General features: G+C 42.2%; 1 protein-coding gene across 1 annotated transcript; it reads left to right on the top strand.

Moving 5' to 3' along the window:
- The first annotated feature begins 5775 nt into the window (after nt 1–5775).
- Nucleotides 5776–25221, top strand: klf13 (Kruppel like factor 13). The gene is made up of 2 exons (XM_080504958.1): nt 5776–6625; nt 18366–25221. Exons 1-2 carry the CDS (start codon nt 6148–6150, stop codon nt 18671–18673), a joined length of 786 nt encoding a protein of 261 aa, XP_080361084.1. The 5' UTR covers nt 5776–6147; the 3' UTR covers nt 18674–25221.
- Nucleotides 25222–25338: the final 117 nt, after the last annotated feature.

Raw genomic sequence — 25338 nt, 5'->3', positions numbered from 1 at the left:
TCAATTACATCAGGAAAATCAGTCAGTCTCATGTTTTAAAGTTCATTAAAGTTAATTTAGTTTGCAAACATTCAACATTAAAACATGCCTCTGCACTCAACTTCTCAAACTTTTTTTTATTTCAAGGTTGTCAAATAAATGAACTAAAAACTTGTTGGATGCTAAAACTATGTAGAAACCATTGTATGGAGTTTCCTTTTTGAGTAAAAACCAACTTTTAACTTGGAATAATTCATCAACAATCCAGAGAATGTTCTTTAAACAACACAAGAATATTTTTCAGCGTGGAAAAAAAAAAAGTGATACTATTTCTGCACGTGCCATGAAATGATTTGTCTTCATTACTTTTTGTTCAGTCGCGTGTATTTGCTCCCTCGCCTGACTTGCGGGAATGTTATGACAGGAGGATCCTGATAAGCTTCCAATAAGGCTGCAACCAGTATATCCTGCTCGGCAGCAAGCAGCACTTTGCGACGGTAACATGCAGTTTCGACCTGCTTCTTCATCTGACTGACTCATTGGACTTGATGGGATAACTATATATCATCTGTCATTCAAGAAAGAACAACAAACAATATTTCACTCGACCCGGGTGGGTGTATTCCCTGTTGACTTTACACACGTTTCACTGACATGTTGACTTTTTAAGACCTGTGCACCTTTTGCATGACTAATCCTCTTTACTTCTATGCAGGTGAAAACTCCTTTTGTCATCATTAGTCACGGGCACCAACTGTTGCTGTGTGACTAAGGATGAGTAAGCTCTGGAGGACAACAACAAAAAACAGTACTGGAGCACCTCATGTTCTATAACAGTCATTACCACACACACACACCTGAGCTTTTTTTTGTGTGTGTCTGTGATTTGTGCCTCATTTGCTTGAGACTGTACTTAGAGTTGTCATTTTTCTTAGGAATTAATAAGCGATCATGAAGCATGACATGATAGAAAAAACTGGTTTGGCATCTCTGCACTAAAACATTATTAATCCTGTTCGGAGAAGTGGGTGCATTGTCAATTTAAGAAAGTTTAAAAGTCCCTCAAGTTTTAGCATTGCAGTAAAGAGAAACGACTTTAAAAGTCTCAATAAGAGATTGGTTTAGTAGTCATTTTATTTAGATTGAAAGCTATACAGGAGGGATCATTTTAGCCATACAAAAGATTAATATTTTATATTAGAAATGCCACATCAACATTTTTATTTGTCCAGTTCTTTGGTTTCTTCACAATTACCTGCAAGACTTCATATGTTCTCATTAGAGGGTATAGTGACTATTCCTCTCGCCTCACATTGAGAATATCCTCAGCTCGATTGTGGCCATGACTGTCCCTCTGCGTGTGCTTGTGTTCTTCATTTCTTTTCCCCATATTCCAAAAACATGCATTTGATATTTATTTACCCTCTTTTGCATGTAGGTATGGCTGTCTGTCTCTCTTTCCAGGGCTTATTAAGCCTTTTGCCCAGTCAGTAGAGATTGGTCACAAACTTCATCACCCTAACTTGGATAAACAAGTAGAGAAGACGAATGGGTGACTTATTTTGATATTTTTGTTCAATTTTAACTTTGGGATGACTCAGAGAGAGAGAGACTTTGTTATGACAGTAAACAGAGGTCTATTCCTCACTGTGTGTTTGTTCACTAGGTAACACTATGTCGGAAAAAATGACCCTAATAAAACACTATCCTATATCAAGGACAGCTCGGTGTGGACTCCTGAAAGTTGGGATTGAATTCAAAGTGATCAGCTTCTTCCTCTGATCGAGCTGCTCCACAGAAGATAATACTAAAACCTCCCTGTGCTGTGTGACGCCTCAACAGTCCTGTAAGTTGGGGGAGGGAACTTTTTTTCCCCTGTCTGTCTGGAGAGCCTCGACACAACAACCCCGGCTACTTTGTTACCGCGGTCAGGCTCTCCTGACGTTTAAAGAGCACCCCTTCTATCACAAACAGAAGTGAAGAGGCCAATCAAATGGCTGTTCCTGCCTGAGAACATTATGTCAGCGCCAGACAGTGTGCTGTTTGGACACCGTGCACTGGGGGTTGGTGTTGGGATTTGGGAACGCACAAAAGGTCTCTTGAATCATCACATTGCTGCAGCCACGGAGGGAGATACTTCAGCGTTTGCCTCCGAGGGAGATTTTTCAAAGCAATGATCGCTTCCGCAGCTGCTTGTTATCCTCGCAGACGTTCACTCGCATGAGCGGCCGTTGCTGCAGGTTTCCTAACCGTCTCACACGTTCTTGTTCTTGACACCCAACGCGAGTTGATAAACACTTGCAGTTTCTACACAGCTCTGGGAAACAAGCGAAAGAGGAACTGAACCCTCTTTGCTGTGTGTTCTCACCAGAAAAGATCGCTGAAGCACCGCACGAAACACAAGAACGCCACGTTTTTGTGGTGAAAGAATATGTAAAATAATACAGCCAGATGGCCTTCTGAATGCCACATCGCCTTGCTCACGCCGAACACTGGGAACTTTCTAGTGTGGGCTTTTGTGCACAATGCTGAAAGTGTGCATTCATTCTCACAGGAGAGCATCAGCTGCTGCAGGAGAGCAGGTCTGAGTCTGTATTGGTGAAGCTCGGGTTCAATCTTCTTTAAAAAAAAATGCATTATTTTTATTTGCACTCTTCTGTTTTATAGTTTTTCCATGAGCTGAGTAGGAGATGAGGAAGCTGTATAGAGACTGATCATTGATATTGCTAAGTCAAAGCTGCTTTTTTGTTGTGTTCCCACATTGATACAAACAGATCTTTAAAACTGATTCGATTTAGCAGTCAGGTTCATCTGGGTGCGCGAGAGGTTAACGTGGACAAGTGTGTCCTTGCAGCTAGGATCACTAGTATCAGCTGGCTGGTTTTCTGTCGGGACTCTGTACCTTGTGCCTTGCTGTGTTTCAGAATGTCAATATTGAAAGAAGTGAAAACTTAAAAAAACAAAACAAAAAAACCACACTATTGCAGATATGTGCAAAAATGATCAGGCTTTGTGTTTGTAACGTAGCACCAATAGATAGCTTATTGAGAACACTTTAATATAGCCTAGTTTTTCTTCTTCTTCTTCTAATATTTCCTTCTTGGAATGGTGTCACTTGTCTCGTGCTGCAGGATAAACCAAAGAAGACATTGCCTGTGGTGGCTGGAAGTGTTTCAGTTGGTAGAGACCGCAGAGTGGTTCAGAGGAGAGTTTTGAGGTACATTACTAGTTTGCTAAAAAGGAAGCAACCATCCTCCACAAACTACACAACCTGTGGGCTTAAAGAGTTTAACTCTTAACGATAGATGATAATAATCATAAAGCTTGTCGACATGTGCGGATAACTTATTTTAGTCGGTGAAACAGAAATTATTTAACCCTATTTTCATCTAATTTCATGCAATATGTTTTAAACATTGCTATTTAACAAAACCGAAGAATATAGGTACAATATAATACAAATGAAAATGTCACATTAGCAGTTTTGCATGCAATTCAAAAAACTGCCTGTAATGTTGCTCATCAAGTTCACATAAAAAGCTCTTTTGTTTTGGCTAAAATGCAGTTAAAACAGATAAATTTTTTTTGTGTTTGATTTAGCTTTGCTGGTTATTATATAAATATTACTTCAAGATGATTACACAATCGGCATATGATACTCAAACACATTTTAATTCCCTTTTTAATACCCCTGTAAAACTTACTGGCCTCACTGGAGAAATGTTCACTGTGGCATTGCTGCTGCATTTTCTTTTTTTTTTTTTTTTTTATCAATTTTTATTGTTTTCTTTGTTTGTTATTGAAGAATGTGTAACTGAGGAAGCTGTTGGTCTCAGAGACTCGCTTCATTGGGTTACTTCATGAGGAAAAATGCACGTTCAATGTGGGGAAGGAGAATCAGCACTAACGTAATACTTGAACAGAGATTTCTCACATCCCTAATAAGTCAAACTTCTTATTTTTTAAGCAACAGTAGAACTGAAGCTACATAGTACATGGCTCACACAGACACATCAAATAATACTAATACTCTCAGCAAAGTTACTGACTTCAGTTCTAATTTTAGTCTTGAAATGGGAAGCTTTGTCACTTTTCTTTATATCTGTATTACTGTAAAGGGATTATATTTGGGTTCAGGATTGAGGGATTGATGCGTAAAATTGTTTTTTCGTCTGGCAAATAATCACTCGAATGACAAAAGAAAAAATAAACAGTTGCTACAGTATATTTTTGTTTATATGCTTGGGTTCTTCCAGTCTGGGGTCCAGGAGTCTCTTTGAGGGGACACCACAAATTACATGTCAAAGAAAACCATAATTAGACACTTTGTAGACAGAAGCGCAGACCTGGGGAAACTATATGGCTGCTATTACTTCCAAGGCTCCTGCTTTTGTATCAGAGAGTGGGAGTGTGCACCAGGATTTGGCTTCATGCTTAATGTTTTGGCAAATCAGAAAATCTGGGTGGAGGGAGCTATTATTTTAGCATAAAATCTTGAATCACGGGTGCTGTTGGTGTGTCAATAAAAAAAAGGGGACTTCCAAAAAAATAAAAAAAATAAAAATCCACAACATAATGAAAATACAACTGCAAACAAATAGAAAACTAGAATCTGTCAAGAATTTGGTTTTCTGTCTGCTTCAATGCAACTACACGAAATTTTCCAGAGACGTGTTACGTCTTAGTGGAAATTGTTCCAATGCCTTGGACACAATGTCTGTGTTTCTTTTAGATTGATGCTGGCTCAGCGTACTCATCATGTCAATCAGTATAACTAAGGCATTTGAAAGAGGGGGGTTAATACAGCACTTAAGTTATTTACAAACACCATTTCACAACAAAGCTTGGATGCTGTGTTATATAAATAAACAAAAACAAACAAAAAACAACAACAATGCACTAATACAGCTTATAAATCTCTTAAACCCATATTGTTTCCCAACAAAACATAAACAACATATCATATGTTTAAATGGAAGCATTTTATGGTAAATATTTGTTTCTTTTTACTTTACTTTGATGAATGGATTTCACTTATATCTGCACCAATAATCACATTCACAGGTTCACATACCTCGCCATGTAAGTCACTCAATACTCTACGAATGATTTGGGGTTCAGTGTCTTGCTCAAGGACACTTTGACATGTGGACGGTGCGAGATGAGGGAATCAAACCTGCAACCTCCCAATTGAAAGGTTGCAGGTTGATCAATCCAGCCAGAGGCACCCCTGAAATTATAATGGTATATAATTTCGTATTGGTGTATATGTAATATGAATATAACAAATGGAATATAGCAGAATATAAATATGTTTCACTGGTATTGTAGAAAGGTGAAATAAGGACAATCATGCTGGGATCAGGTCTGAATTAGGGTCATACCATCTGTTGCTAGGGGGGGGGTCTCATTCTTGTTGCATGAGGGATGTTGCACGTGCTGCAGAGCAAACGTGGCTGATGTGTTGCATGAGGAATACAGCTGTAAATATGTCAAAGTTATTCTAAGGGGCTGTGTGCTCTGCAAAAAAACAAAAACAAAAAAAACAACAACTGCAATACATATAACCGTGTAGCCAGTGAGATACTTGATTTGAATGCATGGAGGCAACCTGTGGTGAAACTTTCAAGTAACTCGTGCAGCTCGGTGCATTCGGGGGCACGCGGTGCCCAATGAGCGAGCGGCTCGCGTGACGCTGCGGCGGAGCGCTGCCGGCCGACACGCCCCCAGCATGGATACAACGAGCAGGAGCAGGCGCTCCGGAGACACACGCACTGTGCCGGGGATTGTTTGAAGCCGCGATGGGAGTTACCGCATCCAAGTTTCTAGAGTTCCTCTGACCAGTGTTGTTGCATTAAACAAAAGACTTTGTGTTCCTCGTCATTTTTTTTTATTTTAATTTTTTTTTTTTTAGGGGGGGAGGTTTATTGGACTGCGGTTTTTGTTGTTGTTGTTGTTATTTATTTTAATTTTTTTTAACCGAGGCGTTTCTCGCACAGGATGTTGATGATATTAGGAAGCCGGGTAAGATCATAAAGTCAGTTCTCTCTGATGAGAACGACCTCCTCCTCCTCCACCTTCACAAAGGGAACCACGGAACAAGTACTTTCTTTTTTTTTTTTTTTTTCACACGACATCACTTCATTTTTTTTTTCCTTCTTCTCCTGAATGTCACTAAGAAGCAGAGGGGGCTGTTTCAAAGACAAAATGGATCACTTTGCAGCAGAGTGCCTTGTTTCAATGTCCAGTCGTGCAATTGTTCACGCTCCTAAAGGGAATAGGGAGATTAAACCAGAGATCCCGTCCTCCTCCAAGATCGGAGAGGAAATGAGAGAGCCCCTGGTGAAGGAGAACTCCTCTCTTTTCGTGGTGGCGCGGATTCTGGCGGATTTTAACCAGCAGACTCCCAACAGTGGTGCCGAGCAGGCAAAAATAAAGGATGAGAGCATGCCGAACCTCATAGATGATGGAAACTCTGCCACACCTACCACCATCTCCGATCCCTCGCTCAAACAAAGAGGCAAAAGATCGAGAGGTCGAACTGAGCAAGAATCACCTCAGAAAAAGCACAAATGCCACTATTCAGGTTGTGAAAAAGTTTATGGCAAATCATCCCACCTCAAAGCCCACCTAAGGACACACACAGGTCAGTTTGGTTGGATGGGAATGTTTGTTGTGACTCGATGTGTTTCCCCTGCGTATCTGAGAGCGGATGGGATGACTGACACCGAGAATGACACGGAGTGTTTATTCTCTTATAATAAATAACGCGGGTGTTTGTGTGGATGATGGGGTTCGATTGTTTCGTTGTCCGTCTTTGTATATTCACCGATGTATGTTAAAGAGGAATAATGGCCACAAACAGTACAGTGCAGCCTGGATTGTTTCATTTCCTATTGTGCTTTTAAGTTGTCTGAACTTATAGGAACTGTCTTTTTAATTTGGGGGGGGGGTGCCACTCCCACTCAAAGTCTCAGAGCTTTGTCACAGCTTTTCCTTTTGCGCCCCCCAACTGAACACACACATTTCGCACATTGGACGGTATGTTCACAGCCACACAACACAAATCGCATTTCCACCTTGTATTGATGAAAGTAAACTTTAAAACAACGCCCCCCCCCCCCCCCCCCCACCCCCCACCCCCAAAAAAGTGAATAAAAAAAATGCACAACATATAATGTGTCCATCCGATTGCTGTTGGGGACATGTAGAAAGTTTTGCAGGATCCAGTGTACTGTCACTGCTAAGTGATCATCAGGAGCTGTGCATGACCTTCCTGCAGGAGTACCTCCATATCTGCGCTTTGCATTCCAAGATAGTCTACAGAGAAACAAAAACAGAGAGAGAGCCATAGACAAGGGGGGGGGGAGAGATGTCGATCGCCTCAAATTAGGGAGTTTGATAAGAGCTGTGCAGTCGCCTGTCTGCCCAAAGCCCTTTGTTGTGATGTGCCACACCCCCGCTAGACAGACTGCCAGCTGATCTGGCCAGCAACAGACTCAGCTAGTTGAGCCTCGACTGAGCAGCCTTCCTCTGCTCTGTGTGCTGCAGCTCACACTTGGTTTTTCCCACCACTGTGCACGCCTTTTACTTCATGCACTCAAAACGCAAACAAACCAGAGCTCAGTGGATCACAGGAGGAAAACAAAGGCTTTTGCATGAACTTGACACCTCACAAGCCTGTGGAAATAAGCACAAGAGGAAAATAATAAAGATACCCATGCAGAAAAGCTTCCTGACATTGAATCGCCTATCGCAGAGCTGCGCTCCATTCTTGTCTTGTCCTCAGATGACTTGATTCCTGGTTCGCTCTGTGCTCTACTCAGTCTGGCTTTGTGCAGGTGCACTTACATCAGGAGAGCTGCTCAAGCAAATGCCAACAATGAAACAATGCAAAAGCACCAATGACAGTTCATAAGATGATTTATTGTTTTTGTGGCATCGATTGCTATTGTTGGAATGCATTCAAGCATTTTGTTCTCAGTGAGAAAGACATTTGCATAGGCTTTTATTCATCGTGTGCAGCCGGTGCTGACTGCTCTGCTATATAATCAGTGTTTGTCAATAATAGCAGGGCAACGAAGCTCCGATTTGACCTATATGTGGACATAATTCGTAGTATACCTGAGTCATTATAATATCGATGTATCTACTGTACATCAGGTTCTTGGTGTGGTTTTGTCACTGTCTCCCTGCTCTGTTGTTCTATCGTCTGGCTTTGTGGTGGTTTGCATCCTGTAATTTCCAATATTGTGGCTTTCTGCTCATTTCATTGGATTGTCACAGAGCATGAGTCATCTCACTTCAGCTACCTTGTCTCAGCCAAATTTGCAGCAGCACACTCAGAGAGGCGGGACGCCTCCAGAACGCGGTGAGCTTCCCTTCAGCCCTGACCGTGTGAGCTTAGCACAGTTTTATTGCACCGTATTAACCCTGCCCTCGTCTCTCCGCCTATAAAGCGTTTCCTTTCACCTGCTTTTCTGTTTGGATACGCTCGAGTGTCTGGATTCACGATTGGTTTCTGTCCCATAAATTCCGATAATAATGACTCTTTCTGTGTGTTTGATTGGACGGTCCCAGAATGTGGGTCATCTGAGTTCAGCTGGGCTGCCTCAGCCAACCTTGCAGTGCTTTCACAGAGCCAGACTATGGCAGCGTGCATCCCTTCAGCCTCTACTAGCAGAGACAAGAGAGCATGGATCCAGCATTGTCAATTCCAGCCAAACAGCACTATCTAATTGAGGAGGGAAACACTGCTACAGACACCAAACAAAGAGCCAGGGACACGATGTCCTTACTTGACTCCAGTGACGCCCACAGCCTCAGCAGCACCGCTGCTGCTATTCATGGGTTTATGATTTGTCATAGTGGTGCACTTTATTAGTTATCCAGCATCTATGGCATGATAAAAGCCATTTTCTACAATATCTTAGATGAAGCATCATAATTTTAATGTTTAGGAATTTTGACTAATGTCAAACACATTAATATTTGTAATCAGAAGCCATGTACCTATGTAAATTGAACATTATTTGTGTTTTGCAAATTACTGGGTTTCTCAGTTAGATGATTTTGCAAACTGCAATGTTACCATCAGTTTTAAACATTGTGACCCATACATTTTTGCATGCATATTAAAAAATATGACCATTTAAAAAGTTTCTTTTAGAATTAGTAGTTTTCATTATCAATGTGATTACAAAAAAAAAATCTAAATGAGGATTTTTGTGTATAAAATGGCTCTATGTCACTGAAGACGAGTCTGCAAATGTCTTGCAGTGGTGTCTTCTCAAACACTGTCTTGGAGGGCCATCAGGATTTAGTCGACGCAAGAGTCCACACTGAATTTAAATCAGTCATTATACAGCACTGAGTTTAATGGTGAGGAGTTCACAGCAGTTTGGAGGTCTAAGGTTACCAGACGGCTTTTGTCTGATCTCCTGGTGTGGGAGGTGGGGTTTCTCTCTTACTGATATACTATGAATGAAGCAGCCATGTAACAGTGTTGTTGAGATAAGCCTTAGTTTTAAGTAGTGCATTTGAAGGACACATGGAAACTGCTTTGGGCTCTTTCGGTTTTGTTTATATTCACAATTATTTTCAGTTTGTTTTGTCTCTTTGTCTTGAAGTTTAACAAAAAAAGGCCTACTTTCTCAAGAAGTGTCTCAAGGTTATTGAGTACGCTGTGTTCTGTCGCCTCATTACTATAGTCAAATCATGCAGACTGCCATCTCCACAGCAGAGGTGGCCCCCAACTCCCCTGGAGAAAATACAGCCTAGACTTTCAGTGTCCCCCACCCATGGTTGGGTCTTACAAAAGGCCATCTTGTCAGAGTAAAAGACCTATTTGAGAACTATTGGAATCACAGGGAGGAACAGGGCCAATATTCCTCAAAGACAAAGAGTGTAATGACATATTTTACAGTTCGGTTGATGTTTTGTCTGAACCTCCTTTGTGTTGCTCTGGGGTACCTCTAATGCAGTGACATGGCTGTAAAGCTCTTTACTGTCTGTCCTAAAAAAAAATAAGTGGAACCACCTGGCAGCACAATCCCACTGCCATGAAGGCCCAGTTATGCATGCATGCCATCTATATTTGGTCAAATAACTGCGGTTAATAACACTTTTTTTTTTTTTTCAAAGTGGAATTAGCACAGATTCCACATGGAAAAGGCAGCAGCAGTCTCTGGTTATACACACAACATCACTGCCAGTGGTTTTATATTTGGCTGCACTACTACACAGAGTGCACTGTGTTCCTGTGTGGCTGGTGGCAATGATGAGGTAGCAGGGTGGAGATGGGGTTTTCCTGCTCTTGCTTTAGCCCAGTCTTGGCACAGCAATGGCTGAAAAAAAAAAAAATGACACAGAGAAGGGTCAATATGCCTACCTGCCACACAGCAGGATTTCCAGCATTGCTCCCAGTTGAGCCATATTATTCTTGACATGTTGTAAAAACGACGATGCTCTAATTAACCAAACAGTTTCCAAGTTACGTGTTTATTGCCATTCTAGTGGAGCGGTCATACACCACTTTACTCCAAACTGAAGATATTGGATGGATTTCTGTTGAATTTTCTAAAGACCTTACCTTGGCTTTGATAACTTAAATCATTAGCTTTATGTTATATGTATTTATTACCGAGAACTTGATTAACTTCCACACTTTGTGCTTCTATATAGAAAGTAGTAGCTGTTGCTAACACACTAAACTATGGCAGTGTTCATTCCTGTGGTGCAATTAAAAAGTTTGGAAAAAAAGAGAAAATGTTGGCAGTCTTGTTTGTTGAGTTATGCACCCACACCATCAGTTTACCATAGTAACAGAAGAAGAAAACTAAAAGCTGCCATGGAGACTATTCTTCTACCAATAATCATTTTAAAATGTATGACGTGTGCTCAGCCAAATGCATCACGGTGAATGTGCAGTTGTAGTATCTTCACCTGTTGATGTCTCATCAATAGCATATCAATTATAACAGAAAGTTGTTGAAACTTCAACAGGAAAGCCCGCATTGTGTTGCAATGTGTCTGATCTGAAGCCCATCGCATCCTGAGTTTGGTCTATTTAGAGATCGTTGGTCTATTGCATTTACAGCAGTTAAAACCAGACTGAGTTTGTCTGCTCTCGGTTGCTTTGTGTGCACTAACAACCATCGGCAATGGTATTGTGTTCTCTCTACCGTCAGAAATATTACCTGTGCGGACAGAAGTGTTTTGATAACGATCACCTCTCATAAAGGGATGCTAGAAACCTTGAAAATGCTGTAGTTTGCATGCCAGGCCACTTATATACTTTATTGCTGCAATTTGATGACAGGAATTGTCCCAGAGTACACAGGTACCATCACAGGAACAATGAATGCAATGACCAGTAGAACAAGAGTCTGAATTTAGCTCTGGGGCTATTTATGACTCCCAAAAGGTTATTGGTTTAGGGGAAAGTTTCAGACACTTTGAGGATATGCTGCATTGCTCAGCATGCTGTGTCGGAGTATATGACTGCTACCATACATAACTGCTGACCTTTCCTCCACTTACTGAATATGGCATAATTGCTTTATGACTTTGATCGGCCTGATTGGCAGAATAATCTGTGGACTTTTGGCGGTGGTGGAAATGCAGGCAACAATAGGAACTACAACAAATTGTTCTGGGTACTTGTGGTCAAAATGCAGTTAAAGATGAACTAAACAGCCACTGTTTACATTATATTAAATCTGTGAAGAGTGAACACTCCATTGTTGTTAATATTGAACACCATTGTTGTGAGCAGTGTTACTAAAGTCAGCTAAACGAATAGTGCCACTCTAGCATGTACACATTCTGGCGGTTTTCTCTGCTGGAAGATAATAGACTTTCTTTTTTTTTTTCAACAGCAGCACTCATGAATGAAATGTGGTTGGCTTGTGAAGACCACGTGTAGCAGTACAGTATGTGTCCAATGGAAACAAGGTATTAGTTAAATCTACTTGATCCTGGGATGTAAATAAAACCACGATGAAGCCACCATCTTGCCTGTTAATCCTCTAGTGCATTGCTCCATAGACGACATCTTCAAGGCGTGTGCTGGTGCACATGCTGTCCATATGTTATCCTACATGTGCTCACGTAAAGCTGATAGTAGGCGAGCTCCCCACTAATGCTCCAATGTTTTAACGGCGATTAATCAGCCAAGCATGCATAGTGGGCAGTTGTCAAACTGAAAGGCCCCCGTCAGGCAGTACCCAAGTCGATCTGCTTTCAACGGCCCAGAGGGCTCATGTATTCTTTAGTTAGCTCTAGAGAAGCTCTATTAAAGCTCTCCTCTGTCCCTCCCACCCCTTTCCAGTCTTCAGAGCAAAATATATGCCAAAGTACGCGTTGGGAGGAAGATCTCCAGCCACGTCTTCTGGCGTGGTGTTGATTATCAGCAGCGGGAAATTTCGGGATACAGACCTGTGGAACACTGTGCATTTTCTTCACCTCCACTTTTCAGAAAGAGGCAACCGCATCGCTCATGTGAGGGAGGGATCTGCAGTACAAAGATGGAACATACAGTGCGGCAGGGTGGGGGTGGGGTTAGATACCAGGATATTCACTGTCAATGCCCTCCATCGATGTAGGTCACTTATTCAGCTGCATCTGCAGCTAATCTGATTAACGTTTGAAGGACTATGGCCTGAGCAGCAAAACTCACTCCTGTTAGCCCACCACTCACAAAGTCCCATCTGAGAGCCGGTCTCTGACTACACCCACTGTACTCTGTTCAGAACAACTTGAATTAGAGATGAATGACTGAAATCACCATGGAGCTAATGTCAGAGGAAGGGTTTTGTCTCGAGCATTGCTGTTTGTGCTCCCTGTGGTATGTAAGGTGTGTCCCCTTTCTCTGCACGATACATCAGACTGTGGCAGACCACAACACTCTGGGGTGTGGCCCTGGGGACAAACTGAGGAGTATTTTACAGTCTTGGGATAAGGAGGGTCTGATAATTTTCGTCCTAAGATATGAAAATATTCCTCTCCCGCTTACTGAGTACTACATTGAGAGAGCTGGCATTATCTCCATCCTGTATCTTCTCTTATCGCAGTGTGATGAGTCTTCTCAGGATCCAGCAGGGTTCTGGGCTTTTGCTCAAAGCTGGGCCGGGATGTGTATCTGAAATTAGCTATGGTGTCAGACCTTTTAGGTGAAATGAGCTGACATGGTTAGAGCGTTAGAGTCACGGCTGAAGAGGGATCCCTCTCCTACCCTCCTCGATGGATCAACTGTAAACACCCTATAATGACTGTTGCTTTTTGCGTGTCTTCAGTTGACCAGGTTATTAGATGATAAGGAGAATGCCTGAAGGCTGCAGCCTTTTGTAGCATGCACTGCACTCAGGGCCTAAAGAGAGCGCCCATTCTAGCTAACTGAGGCAAATGTGATGAGCTGGTCAATGCAGACAGGCTATCCCTGCATTTCCCTTAAACAGTTAAGAGGATGAAGTAATGCATGGCTAAGTGTGTGCAGGCATCCGATGGTCGCACTCAACCCCACTGTATGTCTCGGTGTGAATGTCAATAGCCCCGCACTGTGTCGACCAAGGGGAGTGAGTTACGGTTAGTACGTGGAGCCTGTCTGATTGAAATGCATTACAGGAGTGCCTCTCCTGCTGGGAGCAAGACTGCTGCTATTGTTCACAATATGACAGCTACAGTATAGGCACATGAGGGGAGGCGGCCCATTCAACCACAAGCCATCTCCCACTCCCAACAAAAAAAAAAAAGATGATAATGCTTTGAATGCGCTCTGTTGTTAAAGCTTTCTGGGGACGAGCCTGAAGTGATTCTCAACATGAGCCACTGACCTACCCAAAGGAGTCCTGTGTGAGTCTCATAGCACCAACTTATTATAACAAAGTGATCTTTTTGCTAATATACCTCCTCTCTTCTCAGTTAATATTTCATTGACAAAGAGACACGTAAACAGTCGCTCTCATTGCAGATGTGTTGATTCTGCAGACTGCAGAACTTTGTCTGTCTTTGTTGTTATTTTTGCACCAGCGATCCCTGCTCAAATTGCCTTGTGAACAATGAAAGGAGGAGCTGCCTTTAATGTATATTTATTGTTCTGCACCCAAATGTCAGTCATTTCAACATGTAATGAGGCGTGTGGATAGAGAGGCAGGGGGCAGTTGGGTTAACCCCGTCGACTCTAGTGGTTTATGCTCATGAAGGGTCCGGCACTCATTTTAGTATTACCATAAATCCCATGAATAGTTGTCTGCTGGCGGTGAACTTGGCTCCTGGCTGGTTACAGGTCACAGTCTGTTGTAAACATGCAACTAAATTATAGGACTGTGTCATTGGAGTTAGCGGTCCCCCTCTCATTTTGTGTTGCCAAGTTGGCAGTGTCACTAAGCCAGCGCTGAAGTGAGGTAGCTCCTCGTCTAATGAGCTGTGATTTACAGTCTGACTCTACTTTCTTTTCTCGGGTTGTTTGCTTCCAGAAGTCAATGCGAGGTTCAATTTGTGCCTTGTTTTTTGTTCTGAGCGCTGTTAAAAGATATTTCCTGCTCTGGTCCTCACTATACAGGAAGAGAGAAGTTGACTTGAAGGTGATCTCTGCAGAGCTGTTTGCTCGAGCTCCCATGCAGGTTTCAGGTTTACACTGTGAGTTCTGTCCATGCCTGAGGACACACCAGAAATGTTATCGACTCTTAGTTGAAATGCCGGTAGCTGTTGTTGGAAGAGGTGATCGACTGGAGCTCCTGCGCCGCTGCTCACGCCCAAAAGAGATTTGATCTTGGCTTTGCAGACAGCATCCACACCGATTTAATTTCTCTTAACCATTCCTGCAGGATCTGAGGAGTGGAAGCTTCTTAGATATGAATGAGAGGATGATGAAAGGTGAGGAGCACAGATGAGCTGTTTATTTACTGACCCAGTGGACTCACACAGAACAGTTATATAACAAGAGTACCTGTGACATAATCACATCGCCTTGGAGGGGGGACACTGGTGCTTAGTCGAGGTACAGTTTGCGTGCGTGATGTAACTCAGTTTATGGGTAACTGGGTCACTGTGTTCTTTAGGGAAAAGCTTCCCTCATTACACACCCCCGCCCTCCCCTCGCCCTTGGTAACTGACACATTCTGAGAAAGACAAACCACACCCTGGATGTAGCACGCTGCCAGAGATGGGATAACCAATCGGTGGGGGCCTGGCGTCACAGTCGTCACGGAGCCCTGCTGTGACAACGCTGGGGTGGGATGGGAAGAGAAGCCGGGTAGAAGGAGCGGCTCTGCGCATTCTCCTTTCAGAAGAGCTGCTGAGTAATAGCTGCAGTCCATTGTGATTCCATGGACAGTGACACCCTTCTACCGCACAGGGTAATAGCCCCTATCATACTTTTGTGCTCAGGATCAGAGCGTTTGCCTCCTGAACTTTTTCATTTTCATAAGAAACATCACTGAAATCCTTGCGTTACGAAACGAACAGAAGAGTTAATTAGGACATCACGTGCTTCCTCTTCATGCAAGTGAATCTTCAAAGGCTGACATCAATGCCGAGATTTGTATTCATATTCACATTGTTGGCCTACATGCCAAATGTGGTTCAGCGTTAAAGGTTCATCTGGTTATCTTCAGTTTGTACAAGAAGTCATGGAGCTCCAAATAATTTGATTGAGTTGGTGTTGGATACCTGATGCGTTCACTATGACTGCGTTACTGTATCAGGGCAGTTTGACTGGATATCTCAGCCTGGCTCTCTTGTGTCTGGTTAAATATTTATGTTTCTGGATCCGTTACGCTGGTTATTGAGCCTGCAGAGCTTAGCTTTACTCTTAAGCCAATTACTCATTTTGTGGCGCCATGTGGCAGCACAGACTCATTCACATGCTGATATATAATGAAATCGGTCCGTCATGAGTCACCTCCATTGGACGACTGCCTTTACATTTTTCTGTGTTCTTCTTCCTTCTTCAAGAGCTATGCGTCAAGGAAAGTGGGTTCTCTGGGTCAAACAACCGCAGTGCTTTCATCTTTATGAATCGCAACCTAATACAGGGCGGACAGATGGTTCTTTATATATTCACTCGACTAAGAATAGAAAAATAAGCACGGAGACTTCACACGAGAGGAGGCTGGGCTGTGTTCAACATGCACATGCAAATCTACAGTGTCAGTTAAAGCGTTTAAATACACCAAACCTTGTATGTGCCCCCAGGAACTGTAGTGGGCAGGGCTCACTGAGTTTGTCTGGAGCTGAGGTGAGGCGTCAGAAGCAAGAACACAGACCGGACTGTCTAGACTTGCTCTGTCTGTCTGCATGTTTTGTAACCATGCAGTATAGGGGGGAGGGAAGGACCGAGACCAGTTGTGTGCCGAGTTCTTGTTTTTGAGACTCTCTGGCATCAGGTAGCATATGAGTGTTTGATGCTGAACAGCGCTGTTTCCATTGTGGCCTGGAGGGAAACCACAGAACAAAGAAAGCATTTGGCAGGCCTGTTCTTATGAGCCACCTATAAGCATTCAACCATCTAATCATCTCTGTACTTTTAGACTTCTCATCTGCACATGATGACTGATTGTTTTTAATAATGGGAAGCAACCCAAACACTAGAATACATCATCTTGCACTTCGCCGTGTAATGCTGCGTGGGTAAAATTAGACTCCTGGATGTTGCTATTGTTGGGCAGAAACTCATTGAATTGGAACTAAGTGGAATACAGTTTCAGACATGTTGGCCAGTGTGCAGAACGTTGCATGTAGATTTCATGTGTACTGCTTCCGAACAGAAAGAAACCACACGACACATCATGATATATAGTACCATCTGGCTTTGGGTAGATTTGTGTCAAAGCCCACTTTTATGGCCCGATGGAAGGGGGGAGGGTGTATTTCCCATGTACCGAATCACAGATAGTTGCATGTTGGAAAATGGGCTGGGTAACCATTGTGAGTGTGATTAGCATCTGGAGTTTAGATAATTAAAGTGTGTCTGCTTCTTCAGTGCTGCACCAATTATGGAATGATTTACCCATAGTCCCGCTGCTCTAAGCCTGATTTGTCTAATGTTTCTTAATATTTTGAATATATCTGGCCAGTTTTTAATATCCTTTATCAAACTGATATACTACACTGAATTAACATTGGGATCTTTGTTCCTGGATAAGTCACAGGGCGGCAAACTGTGTCAGTTTTGTTATCAGATAGCAGAAATATGTATCCATCTATGTTTAGCATGATTGAGCGTTACACTTACCAACTCTGACCTTCTGAAAAGGTTTATTGTGTATACGTCATTCGGTGGTTGGAAAAATTTAAGCATTTAGGGTGACTTTAGCATGTTTCAGTCCATTTACTACAAATCACATACACTTTAAATTCCTTTCCACCATCTTTGCATTCTGTTTTTGTTGTTTAAAACCTTCAGGCAGCTGCTATTCACTCCCTTTTAGTTCACTGCATTGTTACAATAAGCATGTGCAGACTTGAAATATGTTCAGACTCGATTGGTCATAGAGCAAGAATCCTGCCAGCTTGTTTTATCCAGAGTTAACACGTTGTATTTTATCACTACAGGCCATCACAAATGGATTTGAAATGTCTTCACAGCCATATAATGTAACAGCCATTTAGCTTTGGGCAAAATAAAAACAAAACAAGATGCTTACTGGGTGATCATAAACCACCTTTCCTAAGCAAATGTTTGTATCAGATTTAAATCATTGGATGGTGGAAGCTACTTAAAGTGTTCACATATGTTTAAAATAAGTGATAAAAACTAAATTAGGTAAAGAAATGGCTTTCAAAGTGAGGTTCAGGCCTCCTCTGGGGGGAAAGAGTGAGATTCAGAGAGGCAAAGCAAAAAAAAAAATATCCGTGGATCACAGAAGGAACTGTGCCCAACAAGGATTTCTTCCTATATTTTGTATTGTGGGGTCTCGGTGAGATGCACTGTAAAGAAGGACAAGAAATTAACTTTGAAACTGTCAATTTATTAAACTAAACAAATGGGTGTCAACACGGGAACAAATCAACAATGTTGCCTTGCTGCTGATGTCTGGCTGTCGCTCTTTCACTTCAGCTCAGTCACCCCCCCCCCCCACCCCCCAAACCGCCCGAGACCCGCCCTTCACCCCCTCTACAAAATCAATGTGTTGGCCCAGAACAAGCATCGTAAACAACATTCAACATTCCATTTTAGTTAATAACAGGATATAACACTAAACGATTTGATCATTATAGGCTTGCTACAGTTGTGATCGTTATGCCAGGAACTGAAATGAACTTTCTCAGAAGCACTGAGAAATGTTCCTGTCGGACTGTGAATGTAAAGTAAATGCATTGTCTCATGAAAAGTTACGCTTTTATTTACCATGGACCTTGACGTTTGTCCTATCGGTCTTTTGCAGGAGAGCGGCCTTTCCCGTGCACCTGGCCCGACTGCAGTAAGAAGTTTGCCCGCTCAGACGAGCTGGCCCGCCACTACCGCACCCACACAGGGGAGAAGAAGTTCGGCTGCCCTCTCTGCGACAAGCGCTTCATGCGCAGCGACCACCTGATGAAGCACGCCCGCCGTCACTCAGATTTCCAGCCCGGCATGCTGAAGAGGCCCCACGGCGGCGGCAGCACACGCCCCGGCTCCCTCAGCGACTACAGCCGCTCAGACGCCTCCAGCCCCACCCTCAGCCCCACCCTCAGCCCAGCCAACTCGCCTTAAACTGAAACCTGGCCGCACTTTTCTGCCTCCAGATTGCGAGGCCTGTGTTTTCGTCATAACACTTCTGTTGCACAGTTGTCAGCAAACCCCCTCCCCTTAGCTATTCCTGCGCTTGCTGTGGTGTACCATACTGTACATAACTGCTTATTGTAGTGCAATTACTTGTGTGATCCTAAAAGAAGGTAATGCCTTTCCCAGATGGCAATATCTACATTCTGTACCACATGTCTGTATTTTTTTTTTTTTTAGCTTCTGATCATGGCTAGTTGTTTAATGTATGTTCACATTCAACTAAACAAGGTCTAGAAGAAGAAGAAGAAGAAGAAGAAGAGGAAGAAGAAGAAGAAGAAGAAGAAAAAGGACAGACACCCTGACAAGTCTTATCAAAAAGGTTTTTGTTTTGTTAGATTTTTTTTTAACTTTTGTTGATTCTTTCTTTCTTTTTTTTTTAAAGAATGGGTTAGGAAATGGGGTACACACGCATGTGCGCGCGTTCACACACACACACACACACACACACACACACACACACACACACACACACACACACACACACACACACACACACACACACACACACACACACACACACACACACACACACACACACACACCTCAGGATTGAAGACAGTGGCTCTTTCTGTAATACCACAGTACTTAACCGTACTCACATTGACTGCACAATATACTCATCACTTTACTCTGAAATTCAACTAGGGTTGAATTTTACGCCCTGCTCAGGGATGGCCTTGTTAGCTTGAAAGAATGAACATGGTGAAGCGAAACATACAGTACATATATTGCAGCCTTACACTCAACATAATTTGCACTCTTTGTTTTTTTGTTGGCTTTTACATTCGAGGAAAACTGCCCTGCAGTCACACGGTCAGTCAAAGACTTTTAAAGTTCTGTCCTCCATTGAGTTTCTGGGGCGTTCACATAAAATATAATTGCTGTGTGTAAAAAAAACAAAAAACAAAAAGAAACATCAGCAAACTCCCACCCTGGCGAACACAACCCATCCATTCCTTCGCTGCATTGTGAATATTCATTGACACTGGGTTGAATATATATACTGCGTTAAATTGTTTGCAGTGTAAACTCGACGAATCTGCACTGTGGGAGCATTGGGATTATAATGGGTTAGCAGTTTTTATACACACACCTACAAAGACACTTTTGAACCTTTAAACTGAGATTGTTAAGTTTCAAAGCAGCTGTTCATGCTAACAAAAAAAAAAAAAAAATGTGGACACAAAGGGACTCGAGTAGGAACAAGGTTTATCCATCTTTCAAGCACACAGGAACAAGTACCAAAGACAAGCGTGAATGAAAGCTTTCTGTTCAGTCCTGTATGGCGCCCTTCACTGAGGCCGGGGGCGAGTGGTTGGCAGTATCACAGGTAGAGCCAGACGCCTGCTCGCTTCCCTCCTCCCAGCTCTGCCTTTTGTGGCGTCCCTGAGGGAAACAGCTGCACCCAAAAGAAGCGATTCACAGGCTGCTGGAGGAGTGTGAACATGCCATTACCCAGGGAGTCCTTCCTCATCTGGCTCTACCTGCGCTGTCAGAGAGCGGGGGGTACGCCAACTCCATGGGGGGGGGCAAAATGAAGGCCAGGGTGTTAGACTGGGCTGAGCCAACGTGCGCCGCAGCATGGCGGAGAACAGGGCAGACAAAGCAGCTATCTGCATTAAACAGGCAAGAGAGGGCAGGTCCTGATAAAAGAGGAGAGGTTTATCATGAGCTGAACAGCACAAAGGAGGAGACACGCAGTCGCAGGCACCCCATTTCCTCCTCCTTCCCATGATCCCCTCCTCCCACCAACTGTAGAAACAGGCAGCAGAAAAATGGCTGTAATTAGTGGGTTGATCCAAACTGTAGGATAAGAGGAAAACAAAAAGGAAAAAAACAAAACAAAACAGAAGTATATGAACATCTAGCAGTGTGGGTGGGACGTACTCAACAACTCCATCCTGAGCACAGACAGAAATCTTCTGCCACTGCCGGAGGGTCAGATTTCACAGCGCTAAGGGAAGCATGGGTGTAAACTCACATACAGATAAACCTGAGCTCTCAAACAGCTGCTTTCAAACTTCTCTCTCTCTCTCCACACGGCGGCTTTTTAACTGTTGTGAAAACGCGTGAACCAAAACGGACATATCAGCAAAGCACTTCGCTCTCCGGCCTCACGTCGTCCTGCCTGTGAAGCTCAGATGTCCCGTGAGAAAACCGACTTGTGTTTCTACACAGACATGCCTCAATAAGTCAGGCTAAAGGCACAGTAAACCTTCCATGGAGCCAGGCACCACTATCAAAACTGCCGCATCTCCGCTGGTCTGCGTTATGATTACAATTTCTTTCTAATGCTTCGGCAGTGGAGTTGGAAGTAGTGTCATCGGCGGAGTTTGATTCTGTCAGACCCCTCTGGACTGTTGTCACTATGAATCGCGCAAGCTCGCTTCATCCCTCCAGCAGCCCGACCCGGTCCTGCCCTGCGGTCCAGCGCCCGACACTGTGTGCATGTTAACTCAGTGCTGAATGCGTGGAGGGTTTTTGAGGCGGCCTGGCAGGTGTACACTCATGAATGGCAGGCCTTGTCCTCCGCTCTCTACAGCAGCTATTTCTCTTTAAAGTTGTGATGAATTAGCTCTGTCACGTTCCTCAGAAAGAAAACATCCCTTATTTTAGATCGAAGAGTAGGTTCCTTAAAATATACATTGGAGAAAAAACAAAATAACGCTTTGCAAGCTGTTAAACTCACCTCCAGGCTGCAAGACGACACCGGTGAGCAGCTCTCAGTGACGTGAGAATTGAGAGGGATTTACATAAAAATAAGCAAAAAACAAAAAATCTTGGAATTTTCATGAAGTAAATCTTCAAGTTGCTGTTGATCAGCCCTTTTTTGTATCCATGGCGTTATTTGTTACAGTTAGTTTTTGACCTGGTTTATAGTCTAACTTTCACTTGATTAAAAAACAAACAAACAAAAAAAAACAAAAACATGGGAGTAGCTCACCCTCAAGCAGGTTTCATTAATCAGTTCTTAATTCATAATCTGCACATTTTTCCTCAGGGTTGACATCTGCTGAGCAGATATGGGACAGTTTCTGGATTTTATTGTCACATGAGTTCCTACACAGATACGTTCCCCACCACTCCCACCCGGTGTTCCTGGGTGCTTTGTGCTCACTGCTGGTCAGTGTCCGACCACACTGGAAACACAGGAACACCTCAGTACAGGCCCCGCTATGACATCCTCCCGTCTCTGGAGCTTTTAATTTCATTTTCTCGTGTGCGTGAAACGCCCCTTAAAACACCTTTGAACGAAGGTCAGGCGACTGTGACAGTGTAAAGATCCCAGTCGATCCCTCCATCCAGACTGCAGCAGTGATTCACAGGCGTCCATATGTAGGCAGAGTGTCTAAAACTTTTCTCCTCACTGTTACCAAATGTACTTGAATAGCTCTACACAAAAGGCCATTGAACACAGTTTTGTACATGACCATTTTTACTGTACGTGTTGTCAAATAATCATTAACCTTTTTCTGTCAAGAAAAGGTTTTTTTCTATTTTTTTTCTTCTTTTTGGTATTTGTTTATCCGACTTTTTCCATTGTCTTCAGGTCATTTCAGCGACTCTTGAATTTATCACAGCATAAAGGTGGACTGTTTCCGCCGAGCAGTTTCAGAAGCAGCGTTTCAGTTTGCGTCAAAGCCAGATTTTTAGCTCCACGAATGGGGTTCACTCCTTCAATCAGGAACACTTCTTACTCTGTTGATGTCAGGATGCAGGTTTTTCCACTTGGCCTGTCATCCAAACTCCTCAAAGTTGGAAACGAAAGGAGAGCTCGAGGGGCGGCTGGGGTGATGATAAATAAGGAAACATCCTGACCTCTATGTATGTCAGTTTCTATTTGAGTGACTTTTTTTTAATTATTATTATTTAGATTATTTTAAAGGTTTTCCATAATAGAGACCACATCATTGTGAGTTAGCAATGTAGTCATTCTTATTTTTTATTATTGCTTTTTTGTTTTTTTTTCTCATATGAAATGTTTAAAAGTTGTATATTTTTCACAAAAAAAAAAAAAAAATCGTACCTCTGGAAATATTTTACTTTTGTTGTACCTTCATATCTTTTTCAAACATCCATCATGTAGCTTGCGTTTGCTTAATGAGTAGCACAAATCTTTGGTGGTTTCATTTGTCCCTACTTGAATGAAGAAATAATGAAAGAGAGGTTGTTTTTTTTTCCCTGTAAAAACAAAAAGCAAAAAAAACAAACAAAACACTGGGCTACATTTTTTATAGTCATCTCATTTTTGCCAAGTCCTGCACGTCCTACAAAATAATAATCTTTCTAGGAAAAAGGACTTTTTTATTACTTTATGTTAGAAGAAGAAAAGGCCTCCTTTCCCTACTGAGCTCCTCATTGTCTTAGTTGAAACATTTTGTACGTGAGAAATAGAAGCCGCCTGTAAATTATCAAAAAAAAGAACAAAGAATCTTCATGTCAGCATTTATAAGCAACAACTTTACGATTGTAATCCCAGTGAGATTACAGATTTTAAGAAAAAAGGACTTTGAACAATGGCAAAACATAAACAAAAGGTTTTGATGAAATACTAACATGTGTACCAGTTCATATTTTCTTCTAATTGTACAAAAAGAAAAGAAAAAAATACTATATATAAAGGTGAATTGATTGTTGCCTGGTATGTAAACAACTAACAGTCTTGTTCCTATAGATAATATGGATGTATCATTGATGATTAGACTGTTTCAGTTGAACTCTTCATCTGAACGTAGAAGCATGAGCGATGCAAACGTGTGCCAAAACTATAACGGAGACTTCATCAATGGGATACAAATGTTGAGGGTAAAAACACCGAGCTACTATCAGACATTAAACAGACTTGTACAGTTTTATAAAGTGTGACAAGTGTTTATGTTATGTACAGGATTTAATGAAGCGACTCTGCATATTTGATATGCAAACGGTCAAAGTTAAATATTTTGTTTTCTGCTTTACGTAAAGTGTTTCTTTTTTCTCTTGATTGTGTAGCTTTGTTTTGATTTGGTTCGATGTATTTAATTTCTTTTTGTGCTGTTCAGTACTCAAGCAGTGTATAATGGCTTGTTACAGATTTTTTTTCTCATTTGTTTTGGGTTTTTTTAAATGACATGAACAGTCTTAATGACAATAGTTGCCCAACCATTCCAAAGGATTGAAAACTGCATTTGCTATAAATGTGCTGCTTTCATGGACCCAATGCATTTTTGTAGGTTATGAATAGGAGTCTGTCTCAACTGTGAGGTTTTTACAAGTTGTGAGTTGTGCACAAGGTACGTTTCTCATTGTCCCAGATTTAATCTCTCCTCTCTTTTCTTTGGGCTCTTTTTTTTTGTAGGCCAAGCCAATTTGAATGAATGCCCACTGATATTGAAAAAAAAAAAAAAGAAGAAAAAAAGTCAAGGACGTACACAGCACGTCTTCCCTTGTGACGGAAGCCCAAGGTTTTTCAAAGTAGGGGGTAATTTTTAAAAGGCAGCCATAAAACTATAAAGTGGTTCTTGATTGTTGTTACCAAAGGCTTTGAAGGGAAAGATGAATGTTGCAGTAACTTTGAACCGGTTTGTATTGCTGGGTTCGATCTTCTGTGTTGTTGAGTGTCGATCGGTGGACGTTGAGCTTGACGTGGACCTTTTTTCTACATCTTTTCTTTTTTTGAAGTAACTTGAATCCTTAATCCTCAATAAAACGTATTCAGTCATACAAGTAAATTAGTGAAAGGAGATGATGGGAGCGGTTGGAAAACGCAGCGTTGGAAGACCATACCTGTTGTCGGTACTCTTCACCGACCCGGTGACGTTTTTGCTCCCGACTGTCAAAAAGCACGCTGATTATGTCTTTTACTCCAGTGTGGGATTTTAGTTGAGTTTTGTTGCCCTTGAAGAATTAGTGTGTTGCAGGTTATGTGGCACACAGAGCTGACCTGTTGTTTTTTTTTGTTTTTTTTTACAAAGAGAGAGCCTGGCACCAGCCTTCTGGTTCTATTTCGTGTTTGTCTTCAGTGTACCTCCTCAGTGTAATGTTGCTCTCTTGATACCTCTGTGTTTCTCCTCTGCCCGTCACCATCAGTTGCCTGTTGTAGTGACTCCATTGGTGCTGGTTCCCCTCTCAGCACCAGTATAATCTATTCTGTAAATAACTCTCGACTCAGCTACGGCCAGTACATTCTCCAATGACCTCACTCTAACCTTCAGGTGTCTTTTCGTTTTATCTCTCAGCAAACCAAAATCACTACATTCAAGTATTACAGTTGTACAGTTCTCTGGATTCTACACACATTCAATGTGCTGGTCTTAGCTGCTCTGCTGTACCTTTTTATGGCATTATTTTTTACATGTTAGACAATATATTGTGACCATGTCCTATGCAATTATGAAAAATAACAGATTGTTGAATAATGTATGTTGTCATAACTTGTATGCATGAAATAGTGAAGTTTACATTTGGAAATAAATTCATAAAATAAGCAGCCATAATTTGTTTGGTTGTTTTGTTCTTTTCTGGATGCGTGTGGATATTGCATCAGGAGCACCAGTTGAGAAACGTTAAAGAGAGAAATGTTATAGTTACGTTATATTTTGTCAGTCCAACAG

The sequence above is a fragment of the Blennius ocellaris genome (genome assembly GCF_963422515.1).
Source record: "Blennius ocellaris genome assembly, chromosome: 11".
NCBI lineage: Eukaryota > Metazoa > Chordata > Actinopteri > Blenniiformes > Blenniidae > Blennius > Blennius ocellaris.
The sequence above is the reverse complement of the archived record's forward strand: the minus strand, read 5'-3'. Positions and strand labels throughout refer to the sequence as shown.

Excerpts from the sequence above, each read along its gene's own strand:
- klf13 (XM_080504958.1), top strand. The coding sequence starts at position 6,148 with ATGTCACTAAGAAGCAGAGGGGGCTGTTTCAAAGACAAAATGGATCAC. Across the intron at positions 6,626-18,365 it reads CCACCTAAGGACACACACAG|GAGAGCGGCCTTTCCCGTGC; the intron begins GTCAGTTTGGTT and ends GGTCTTTTGCAG.